This window comes from Aythya fuligula, chromosome 5 (assembly GCF_009819795.1).
Source record: "Aythya fuligula isolate bAytFul2 chromosome 5, bAytFul2.pri, whole genome shotgun sequence".
NCBI lineage: Eukaryota > Metazoa > Chordata > Aves > Anseriformes > Anatidae > Aythya > Aythya fuligula.
In genome coordinates, this window is record NC_045563.1 from 2,903,289 (window position 1) to 2,915,991 (window position 12,703).

A 12,703-nucleotide genomic window follows, 5' to 3' on the forward strand; every position below is an offset into this window, starting at 1 on the left:
CTAAACACTGCCTCATGAACTTCATGATCAAGAAGCATTCCTGAAACAGCAAAAAACCTGTAGGTAGCATCTTGACTTGCCCTTCAATAGCACTATCTAGTGTGAAGCAACAAGAACTGTAACTAATAGGGGAGAAAATGAAGGAAATATGGTGATTTTGTACTAGAAAGACTGATGGTAGATGAGATAACAACCTTCATGCCCATAAAAGACATCTGTGGAAAAATAAAAACAACAGGAATAATCTATTCTGTTGTTCTAAGATAGGACAATTAGACAGGGGCTTAAATTGCCTTAACCTTCAACCCTTGTACATATGAAAAGTTTCTCCTATGAAAGTGGCGATGAAACACTGAACTCAATGCATGGAAAGCCAAGAAATTTTGCACCAGTGGAAAAAAAAAAAAAACAAAAAAACACAAAACCACCAAAGAAGTACCCATCAGGAGTGACTCAGACTGATCCTACCTTTCAGAAGAGGAGATGAACACAGAAAAGGTAACCTCCATGCAATTAAATAAATGGAGAACCTATTAAAAAATGGAGTAACCTACAAAAAAAGGGAATAAAAGAGGGATTTGGAAAAAGGGGCATGGGCTGAATGTGGGCACAGGGCTGACAGAACAGTAACAAACAGACGGAAGAAAGAAGAGACATATCCACGAGAAAAGTCTGGCAAAATACGTAGAAAAAGATTCTGAAAGATCAGACTCAAAGATAGGAGAGAAGATGTATAGTGCTTCAAAGATGACAAAAATGAATTCAAAACAATGGAATTCAGAGTTTCCAGGCAGCTGGAGTATTAATCTTGGCAAGAGATGCTGGAATTGGGCAAAAATTAAATATCCTTGGATAGCATGAAAATAAAAAAGACAGTAAGACGAATTTGTAGAAAATACTTAATCAAGAGGGAGACAGCAAGATAAGAACAGTTAGATCAAAGGTGACAATATATCCATACAAAGAGATTTTCATCTGGTTTAGTCATCAGAGATCGCTTGATGCTAAATAACATGGAATTGGAAAAATGTACTTTTTGTCTACTCACATGTTTGCAATTATGGGCTATGTGGCATGCTGAGCAAAAACGTAGTTTAGGGAGCTGCTGTAAATCACCCCAGCAGCGTGGTGACTCACTGCAGCGCGCTACTATTATGTAATTTTACCTCTCTAATGAGACATGCAGGACACAATGGAGGGTTACAATGGAATATTCTCCCCCGATCAGGGTCTGTGGTCGAGGCCGCTCGGCTCGGCACAATGAGCCGCTTGTCTGCCAGCACAGCTGGTGGGGAGGACGACTACTGCAACTTGCAGCCCCATCCTCTCGCGTTGCAAGCAGATCAATTTCAGAAGCTTAACAAAGTAAAGATTAGTAAATTTGTGATAAATCTGTATTTAAGCAAGAGATCACTGACAGAACTCACTGACAGTCGTGAATTACTCTGTTTGCAGACACTTCTCACCTGGTACAGGATGTCCTGCCAAGTTCCCTTAAATGTGCAGCCTGGGTTTACATGCCCCACTCTGCAGCACGGGAAGGACCTGATGGCTCTACTGCCTTTCATGCAGCACTGTTAGGTCCTCTGAGCACGCCTGACCTTGGTGGTTTGCAAGCAAGTTTGTTCCTGATCTTATTTTCATGGGCTCCACTGACTGCTTTGAGTGGGCCCATCCTGCAAAAAAGACCCAGGGCCACCCCTCACATCGCCCTCTGGGCCAGCTGAGATCCAGTTTATTGTCCAGGAGGCTCCTCAGGGGAGAATTTCAGAGCTATTGTTGTAAATTGGTTTCTTTAGCATTACTTCAGAGCTGCAGCACAGGGCTGATACCAAGAGGGAACAGAGGGAGGGACAGGCAGGCAGCGCCCAGGCCTTGCATGCAACTGGGAGGAGAGAACTGACAGCATTTGGAGATGCTGACGGTGTCGTGAAGGGTGGGACAGCAGTGATTATGGAGAGACAGAGCAGAACTCCATGGTACCAGCGTGCTGGGCAGTACTGTATGCTCCTGGCCTCCCAAATGTGCTTGACAGGCATGCCAGGCTGCCTGGCAGGAGACACGATGGGTGCTCACAAGCTGGCTCCAGCAGCCACCCCTGGAGGCTTCACTGTACATACCTGGGACTTCCATCACAATATTTTAAATTAGACAAAGTGGGATGCCATTAGTAACGAGACCAGGTGAACACCACTGTTAGCAGAAGCAGCTACTGCTGCTGCTAGGACCATGTCTCAATTTTTATTTTATTTTAAATTTTATTTTAAATTTTATTTTATTTCAACAACCTGGGTGCCAGAACAAGGCCAGAAAGCACCGTGGGAATCACTACTTCACAGAAACCATTCGTCCCAATAGACAAACCTCACAGCCAAGCTGCCATCGGGCACTACTTACAGGTCGTTAGCTCCTCTGTGCTGATTTCCACACATCCAGCTCTCAATCATTCCAAGCCACTTCTCTGAACTTAGTAAGGGTTCAATCTCCTCTGATGAAAGAGGTGGCATCCCCAATATACAGGTTTTTCTTAACACTGAAATTTGTTGCCAGTCTTTTCTCTCCAGCCTAATTAAGTTTAGCTCCTGAGACATTTTCCATTTCCCATTTCTATAGCCTGACACGCAACATGACTGAACTCCAGCCCCAAAATATTTTGGGGGAGGTGAAGAGACGCAAGGCATTAGTGTAGCATCCCATCCTATAGCTCTGACACACACAGAAGTCCTGCTTTCTTCCCTGCCTTGCAGACCTGCATTCCTCTTTACCAACCATTTTGAAAACTGTGAACAATCCTTTTAAAGTTTCGTGTCTTTAAGAAGAATAATTCAGATTGCACTCAAGCATCCGAGCTGTTTTAGCCATACGTCTTTTCTTGGGATTCAAGGAAACCTGCAGTCTGACTGAAAGAATTTAGATTCCCAAACCCTGAAGCTGAGAAACTTGATTCCAAGTAGGATACAACTATTTGGAAACAGTGATGTTTCCACCAGCAGATTTCATTGCCAGGCATCTCAGCTCCTGACTGCTGAGGGCTGATGGTACTGATTAGCTCTCGATTGATGCAAAATATAACTGATGGCAAAGCGCTGCCACAGCAGCACGAGCTTGGCAGCACGCAGCACATGAATGTTCAGTGACTGCTCCAACGCCAGAACCAATTTCCCTGCTTATATTCTCTTTTCCCCTGCGTGGTCCTAGTTACAAGCAGCCATGTCAACAGATAACCTGTGCTCCTATGTCGAATGTTTTCATCTCCCTCCCTCTCTCCTTGTCTTCTGTACTTACTACCTGGGACCAGGAGCTCACCCACTCTGGATACAGACATTTCTGCAGGAAGAACAGCAGGTTATAAATGCATTAGAAGCAGGCAAAGCAAAATCGGACCACTCTCCAAGAAGTTAAATATCATTAAAATGCTGGGCACTCTGCATTAAGAGACCACGCTGTCTCTGTTTTGCTTTGGGTACGCTCCAGGAGCGGGCTGAGCAGCTGTGCGGGGCGGCAGCAGTACCACTCGGCACATGGCACAGCACAAGGCAGCGACGTCCAGCCTTTAGCAGCTCCAGAGCATTTGGAAAGGCAGGCGTTGGGCTCAGACAGATGCAGTGGTGGTGGAATGAGCCGTGCTTCGACTTCTTCCAGGTGTCCCCGGGGTATGGTGATGCCAGCTTGATGCCACAGGAGTTTGCAGCCAGCAAAGGAGCACAGGAACAGGTTAGCGAGGGCTTCTGGCAGTGTCTGACAGTTCAGCACGTAAAATCTGTGTCTAGTTAAACCATCACACACACCACACATGATCCCAGCCCAACCAGGTTCCACACCACGAGGCAGTGAAGGTGAAAGGGGTAACCAGGAGTTATTTCCATATTTCTTCATCTCCCGGAGCTTGCAACAATGTTTTGAGCCCTGCAGGCTTAGCTCAAATAAGCCTCAGGCTTGTTTTCCTCCATAGTTCATAGCATCTCTAGGGAATTCATCACACAGAGCATGAGGCTGCACTGCTGCAGCACCCCTCTTAGTCCTGCAAGGCCCTGGTGTGTCCCACAGCTCCCCTGTGGTTGTGGTCCAGAGGGGACAGACCCTGACCCGACTCAGCCCGAAGGCTGTGCTCGTACGTGGAACACGAAGCTCCACATCTGAACCACGAGATACCAAAGGTAATGAACCAAATCCAGCTGTGAATGTCCCGAGCACAAAGCTACACGGAGCTGGCTGATTATTTTCCCTCGTACAGACACCCTTCAACAGCTCCACGCATGGATTAAGATCCAACTAGAAACACGTAACCGGCTACTTCTGGCTCCTACAGAGATCTCACACAGAAAACACTCACTGAACCCAACGAAAACCACAAACGAGATCCTTCTGTAATCTTGCACTACAGCTCACCACCAGCCCTTAAAGCATCAAAGGCTTCCGAGGTCACTATTTATCATTCTGACAGTATTTACACGAGGCGTCTCGTAATTTTAAAATATTTCGGTTCTTACATTTTCCCAGGGAGAAAATTCGGTGGAGTAAAGCTACCCTGGCAAATAGTTATCTCTTTGTATTGACTGCCTTCTCGATTCATCTGCTAAACCCATAGAAGGAAGTGGCTTTAGTGTTTCGGATGGTTTTGGCTTCCACGCTGCTGAGTACAGTTGGATTAGTTTCTGAAATAGAATTGGCTCCCAAATTATTTGAAGCATTTGTACTCGGCGAATGCTGGGAAATGTCATTAGCGTGCCATAATACTTTTGCCTAATGCTCTCCAAAGGCTATGCCAAAAAAGTGAAAAACACTGTCTATTTCGATCCTAACAGCACAGCTTAAGGAACTGTGGTAGCAGAGCTCGCACAATGCCCAAAAATTCAAGTAAGCTGACGACAGTAACCTTCTGTGTAGGGAGCTTATGTCTTTTGTCCAGAGAGCAGACAAAGGAAGGCAACAGCAGATGAAATTAAAGCGGTCATACTGGGGTCTCGGTCGTGAGTTTGAGTCTCCCAACTCATTTAATCCCTCTTCTGCCACAGGTAGTAAGAGGATCAAGCCACAGCTCACCCACACTCGCCGTTTCAGCAGTTTTGCTGGGTCTCCCAAAGCGCTGCCATCGTACTGCGTGATGTTTCCTGCAGCTTGAATTCAACACATTGCTCACCTCCTTGCTTCACAGGCTTTTGTCTTCTGCTCCCAGTCACCCGTCGATGTATTACACTAGCATTGGCTTTGGAGATTTATTTTTCCATCTCCAAATTAACTCCCCATCTGTGAAGCAGCCTTCCACTCCCCTCCCAAAGATGCTGTACCTAACTCGAAGAGAGCCACAAGCCTGTTTCCCTGGTGACTAATATATGGAATTTATCACGAATCTTTTGCTCGTTGTGCCCTGCAGTCTGGCAGGAGCTCGTACTGGCTGCCCCCCTGGGGGGAGCACCCAGCTGGCTGCACCAACTTCTAACACTCACCTGATCTGCAGGCACAGCCCAAAAATCCTTAAAATTAGTTTGAATGTTGAAGACAAACTCTCACAAGGTGCAGCTGGTTTTTATTTATTTTTTTATTTATTATTATTGTTTTTAATCTGGGAGACTTTGAACAGCTGTGTCTTCCTGTCCAGAGAAGACAGTAAGCTGCTACCATCGAGCTACCCCACAGAGGCAGCAGACATCCTAGAGCACCAAACGTAAATAAATAAATGCTGTGAACCCTCCTTAAAAACAAAACAAAAACCCGACAAGATCTCTGCCAAGAGACTGTGGGTGTACATGCTGTGGATGGAGATCAGGCTGGTAAGGTTTTAAAAGACATTAAAAAAAAAAAAAAAGACAGCTACCCCAGAAGAAATCACTTCTCTGTGGTAAGTCAGACTAAAAACAGGGTAAGAACTATAAAGATGGGGTCATCAATGCTAATTTTAATGGGGTTCTCAGTAGGGATGACTTGGGGCCAGAGCCTTGCACTTTTCATTGTCATGTTTAAGCAGCAACAAGCAGAGACTGGGATTACTTACTCAGCTGCCCAAGGTTCGTGCTCTTCCTCTGGCCCCAATAGCAGAGGATTCAGCCTCTGCCTGTGGTCAGTTTTCAAAGCAATTCTTCTCAGTGATGTGGTTTAGTGGAGGAGTTGTTAGTGTTAGGTCAGAGGTTGGACGGGGTGATCTTGGAGGTCTCTTCCAACCTAAATGATTCTGTGAAATTCAGAATAGAACCCGACCTACTTCACTTGCACCAGGTGCAGCAACGTGGAGGCTCAAGGAAGCTTCTCACTACACCAGCAGGAGGTTAATATCATCCTCCTTCCATCATGGGAATATTGCTCTGCCCCACCAAGAGATAAATGTGGTGCCCAGCTCTCCCCAAGCATGGGCTACAACACCTCACATCGCTCCTGCGCTGGGTGCACGGCTGCTGAGCAGCCACCACTCATCCCCATGGTCGTATCGCTCCAAGGCAGCAGCTTCAGCTTCTTTCAGAGCCTCCCCACACATCTTCTGCCTTCAGCTTCCCAAACATCTGCTTGGCTGCAGAGCAGATCACGGAACCAACCAGGAGCTGCGCTGAGTCAGAAACGGGGCCTTGAGCTTCCCGTCGAGGGTGCCAAGGAAGCATTACAAACAGACCACACAGAGATGCTTTCCCCAAACGCTCTCCCCCCACCTCCAGAGACCGATGGCTGAGAAAAATCTCTCGGTCATAGATGGGATCTTTGTATTTAACCGTCCTCCATCTATTTTTCTCCCGTGCAAATTTGTGCAGTTGCTTTTTGCACCTATGTAAACACAGCTTCGTACAATGAGGAGTTTCGCAGATGTGCAGAGAGAAAACCGGACACTTTCTGACTGCCTCCAAAACCCTGGGACACAGTCGCAGGGGGACAGGATGAAGCAAGCAGGGCCAAGAGAACCATCCTGAACCACTGCAACATTTCAGTTCCTGACAGCAATCCCCAAACAAGACGGAAAGCCACGCTGTGCACAGCACCAAACAATGACAGGGAAAATTCAGCTCTGCTCCAAAGAGGTTGCCAGCTCACGAGACCCACCAGTAGAGGACTTGAAGGGACCAGATGGAGTCAGAGCGGCTTGCAAGGTGCTGCTAGCAGGAGGTGAGGCCACACCTGAGGTTTTGCCCACTGACCACCACTCTCGAGGTCGTACAATCGTGAATTCAGGTGTGGGTAAGTGGGTTCAGAGATGAAGGCCGTATATTTAACCACAGCCACTGACATCCGAACCACACTGAGTGCATGAAGCTGAGCTTGCAGAAGACCTTGCTGAGTCTCAAAGAAGAGAGCTGCGAAGAATGTGGCAGTGTTCTGGGGTCCCTTTGTCACCAACGTGGCCTGGCTGCTCTTTAGTGGTTACCTATGCTGTTTCCACAAAAGGAGGGAAAAAAAAAAGCTAAAGAATCAAGCTGAGCCTTTTTTTCTAATTTATTTATTCACTCGAATTTTTCAAATTCTTCCAGTTGAAGAAACTGTTCTGATTTCACTAACTTTTAACTGTTAAAAAAAATTAGCAAACAAAAACAAAACAAGAGCTGTGCTTTTCAACCCAAGTCAATAGAACCACGTAACTCCACCCAAACGGGACAATGGGTTTTCTTAAGCAAGAAAGCAAAAAACAATGCATCCACCTCACGTTGTTATCAGTATACTGACGCTGCAAGACCCCCATCAAAACAACAGACCCTTAACCTGTCCTGTCACACCACCACCACCGATGCTGGAGTTCAGGGACTGGAGACATTTCAGAGTTGGTCTTTAACCCTTGAACCACAGCAGACAGGTTGGTAGGACCTCCAGAGTCCTCTGCTCCAGCTTTCTTCTCCAAGCAGGGCTGGCTGCACTGCCAGGCCATGTCCACTCAACTTCTAAGACTCCTCCAGGATGGAGATCCCACCACCACTTCTCGGGGCCCTGTCCCAGAGCACAAGCGCTCTCCTTGTGAAGGGTTTTTCCCATTTCCAGCTGGAATCTCCCTTGCTTGTGCCTGCTCTTCACCGGGCATCTTCTGCATGTCTCCAGTGGAATATGGTGGTGAGATCCCTCTTCACTCTTCTTGTCTCCAGAACAAAAACCACGTGGCTCCATCAGCCTCTCCTGTGTCAATTCTCTTTCCATATTTTCCTCCACTTCCTAAAGAGTCTGCATTTGTTGTCTGTAGCACGCCAGCCACAAGTTATCCCATCGTGTCTCCAGAAATCCTACTACTTCCTAGCTCTGTGACTATAGGTTAATTTCCAGTGTCACTTAATTGCTTCATAGACGACATGGTACTACGTGAGCACTGGGAAAGTCTCCCTCATCCCCTGTCCCAGAGCCACCCTGAATGGGCACAGCACAGGAGTTCAGGCAAGGAATGGCTATGGGGAAACTCAGGTAGTAAACAGATGCAGAAGAGGACTTCATTAAAGAGGGATTTGAAAGGTATTCCAGTGAACAAGTAATGACAGGTTACTTCTTCAAGCAAATGCATGATCCCCAGGTGGGACAGATAAAAAGCTCCTTGCCTCATTTCCACTGAAGACTTAATGTCTGATTTCAGCTCTCTGTGCAGGACTCAGATTAGGTTTCAGCTCAGTGAGTTTCCTGGGTAGCAAGTGAGCTCTTTTAGGAGAAGTGAGAAAACCTCTGCCCTCTTTTAGGAGAGGTGAGGAAATGTATGGGGAAACGATAGCCATCCTCTCAGTACAGGTGAGAAAAAAGACAACCCATTATGAAGCAGAAGGCATTGTTTTTTCCCAAGGCACCTTTGGTGAGCATTAGCATCATTGCTTGGTCTCTTTCCCCTCCGAGCTCCCTATTCTTTCAGGGCTCACAATCTACCATCTGTCCTAAATCTTCTCTTTGTACTGACAACACATTGTAACTGCAACTTTTTATGAAACAATGATAAGGCAGATAAGAACGAACAAGGAAATAGTGAGCAGGACATAACCGAGAGTGGTAACACATCCTGCAGAGCTTCCTGTCATCTAACCACTGAAACAGCAAAAAAAAAAAAAAACAACAAAAAACACACCTCTTTTGTCTGGAGCTTTGCAGCTATGAAAAGATAAACATGTGAGAAAACTGAAAATGCAATCCAAAAATACAGAAAAGAAGGCAAAACTTACCAGGCTCTAACTTGATTATTTTTACAGCAGCCAGTTCTCCGGTATGAAGATTTCTAGCCTGCAATAAGAGAGTTAAGACACATTCAATTACACTGCAAAGGTTTCTCACGAAGTCTTACCAGGTATGAAAAGATACGCTGTGATGTAACGTGCTACAAATATGACACAATGCAATTAGCTGAGAGCGACCTGGGCGAGGATTATCTGGTCTTAGTATTAGCACAGCAACAACCTCGTTGGAGTTTGAAGAGTTACTGGCAGCTCTTTGCAGAGCTTTAAAAAACCCCAAGCAGCTACTTGTCACAGAATGAGAGTTCATGCCTCTAAAACACCGTTTTTAAGGGTTGTTGAGTCTGAGCAGTGCCTTGCCCGTGCTCACTGGGGTGGTACAGAAGAGCTGTGCTGCAAGGCAGGCTGCCAGAGCACGCACTGCTCAACCACCACCTCGTGGGCGAAACCTCCGCGCAGTCTGGAAGTGAAACCGGTGGGTAGCAAGAGAGCAGCACCGCGGATGCAACACGGATGAGTCTCAGTTCCCTGGGAACAACCTGACCCTTACACTCTTCCAGTGGACCCACGACCCTGTAGATGAAGGGGTACAGAGCTCAAGTTCAAGCTTCACACCACAACTGCAGGGAGCACTTCTGTAAGCTTCACCCCAAAAATTCAATGCTGGAGGAAAATGCTACAGGAACCTCAGATATGGAAAGTTTCAAGAGGGGCTTCCATTAACACTGTTAACTCTGGTAAAATGAGCTCTAAATCACTTAGGAACCGTCACCAGAGCTAAGCTGCAGTGTTGTTGACACACAACCTAATCCAATTAGGGACTGTGGCGTTCCCTTTTTGCTGAGCATCCGAAAGTTACAGGAGCCTACACCCAACTCTTTTCTTCTTACCACAACAAACACGCAGAGTCTGCTGCATATAAAATCTGGTTAAAAGGTAGGCTGGAGAAAATCTGGGGAAAAACTGGGGGAGGTGAAACTGATTTCAGTAAGTATTTAGGATGAGGATGCAAAGCAAATTTGCCCCTGTGGGTTGAGCTGGAGAAAGCCGCTACAGAGCAGAACTCTCTTCTTGCTTACGGACAAGAAAAAGTCTTTATTTGCCAACAGGGAGAGCAAGAATTTGGAAGATGAACCTCTTGCTTTTGTCAACACTTAGTGAAGCTTCCAAATCAGGAATGGCTTCCCAACTGCCAGGAAAAAAAATAAAAAATAATAATAATAATTGGCCCATGTGAAGTCCTGTAGTGCTCAGGCAAGTGGTGGCTGTTGAAATATATGCTAGGGACACAGGAAAATACGACTCAGCTGAAGACAGAGAGAACCTGAACAACCGCAACAGGATGGAACAACTCAAGCAAATCACTGAACACAGGAACAGGTATCTGCTAACCACAAAGAAAATCTTTACCACTTCTCAAAGTACCTTCCTACCAGAGATGCTTTGAAGACCACAGCATTTGCATCCCTCAGCATCCAGGAGGAGCATACAGCCAAGCATGGACAGAGGGTTTAGGGTTTCTTGGGTGCTGTTACACCAAATTACCAGTAAAAAAAAACATAAAGGTTCCTATAAGAGACCAAGAACACAGCCTCTCTCACTGAAGTCAGGGAACCTCAACTGTCCATCCCCTATCCTCTTGCCTGCTGAGCAGCCAAGGTATTTGGATAAAGGGGACTGCACCGTGTAGTGATCACCTGCATCTCAGAAACACGGGGAAGACTGCATTCCCTCCTGATGTTCCTCTTCCACACAAGCAGTAGCTGTCACTGCTACTGTTATGAAGCCTGAAAGAACAAATGGGGTTTGCCAAAGGTCTCTGGTACGCAGGCTGCTTGGCTGGGCCCCGAGGGCTCGGGCCAGAGGCTGCTGCAGTTGCTGGCTGGCAGCTGGTGCCCAGCACAGGCCTCGCAGCTCCACCAACCCCTGTCCTGCTGCTGCCAGTGCTGCCACCGAGTGCTTGCACATGACCTATGGACAGAACACAAAATTGTTTCGGTTTTCAGCTGTCGAACTTTGCCGGAATGGAAAGCCTGTCACCAGGTCGGTGTTTATGAGCTGAACACGTCAGGTTGCCACAAAACCATGAAGGCTGGAAGAGACCTGCAAGATCATCTGCTCACTGTGAGGTCCCTGTTTGGATGCTCACAGGTGCAGGAATGGCATTAGGTGTTCTGTCTAGCCAGCCGTGTCGCAAGCATGCAGCAAATTACCCAAAGTGGCTTTCCCAGGAGACAGCCGCCTGCCGTAAGCGCGACTGACGGCTGTTATTTCACCTTCGATTGCACCCACTTTACACAAGTACCTACGTTTCTCTCTGCTGTCACCTCCTGTTTTTTTTTAAAGCTTTCTCTTCCATGCCTGTCAGCTGAAAACTTCATCAATAATGAAGCACTGCGTATCATGAAAAATGTACGATGGTGAAGGCTAAAAACTGGTTCCCCGTGGTACACAGCTAAATAAGAAAGCTGCCAAACAAGGATCCCTGAAATCATTTTAAGACACCTTTATTAAAGAAATTCTCAACTTATTTCCTATGGGTCACGGCAGCCTCATTACTCTGATGATTTAAAGGGGCTGTGCAGTGCCGAGGAAGTCACGGACAGGAATCGCCCCATCGCCACTGCTGTCTTTGTGACCCAAACGTGGAATTTCACTACGAGTGACATCTGACAAACCTCTCTTCTTCCCGTTTCCCTGATGTGAAGAATTAATTATTGATCTTCCATTTGTTTTATTGATATACTTCTTCACTGGGGAAAAAAATAGATGTCAAGCTAAAAAACTGCAGTTTTCCTACTCATTTTATTTGTTTTTAAAACCTAACAGCAAAATACCTGCCTGCTTCTGCTCCCCTGAAATTTCCTCTGTATTTCAAGTCTTAATTTAAAAGTGGTTTAAACCAGGGACCAGGGGAGCTGTTTTACAATATCTGCACGCCAAGTAATCAAGTCCTGCCAATTAACAAACATCTCACTTCGGTACCTGCTGTTTAATATCTCTTATCTATTACTGATACAGCAAGTTATCATGCATCTGCAGTGCTCACGCAGAGATGGCAATGATATTGTGAATGCAGATATTGTGAGTTCAGAAAATTATGCTCTGTGGTTTCATTCTAAGGAATGAAAATTAAAAGGCCAGGATTTTAGCAGAACAATTGCAAAGCTTCAACAGGAACCTTGATCTACACAAGAACGGGACCAGAGCAAGGCTATATTTGAATGAGGGGAGTCACAGAGTTAACCTTATTTTTTTTTCTATGTCATATACAGCATGTATTTACCAAGAAAGAAGGGCTAAGTGGGCTTTTGGCCACCTCCTCTTCCACTATCTCACACGGGATGAGTGGCAGCATCCCAGCAATCACAGCTCCTCCACAATATTTTACTAGCTAAACACTACAGGACAACAGCATGTGATCAAAATAAAACGCAACCTCTTTTCAATGTCTCATTACAGAAATGGAAAGGCCGAGGAACAGGATTAATGCCAGCAGCTTCATGTTAAAACACAATAAGCGTCAAGTTTTTTCTCAGTCTATGTCAGCATCTGCCAACGCAAACCACAGATTCGCTCAAGCATACACACAGCTG

General features: G+C 46.1%; 1 protein-coding gene across 2 annotated transcripts in view; it reads right to left on the reverse strand.

Moving 5' to 3' along the window:
* The window catches only part of MAP4K5 (mitogen-activated protein kinase kinase kinase kinase 5), a 68,338-nt gene that overhangs the window by 37,497 nt on the left and 18,138 nt on the right, over window positions 1-12,703 (reverse strand). For both annotated transcript variants that reach the window (XM_032188961.1, XM_032188960.1), the window contains exon 2: window positions 9,099-9,156. In XM_032188961.1, coding sequence (XP_032044852.1) covers window positions 9,099-9,156 — 58 coding nt within the window. The remainder of the gene's footprint in view (window positions 1-9,098; window positions 9,157-12,703) is intronic.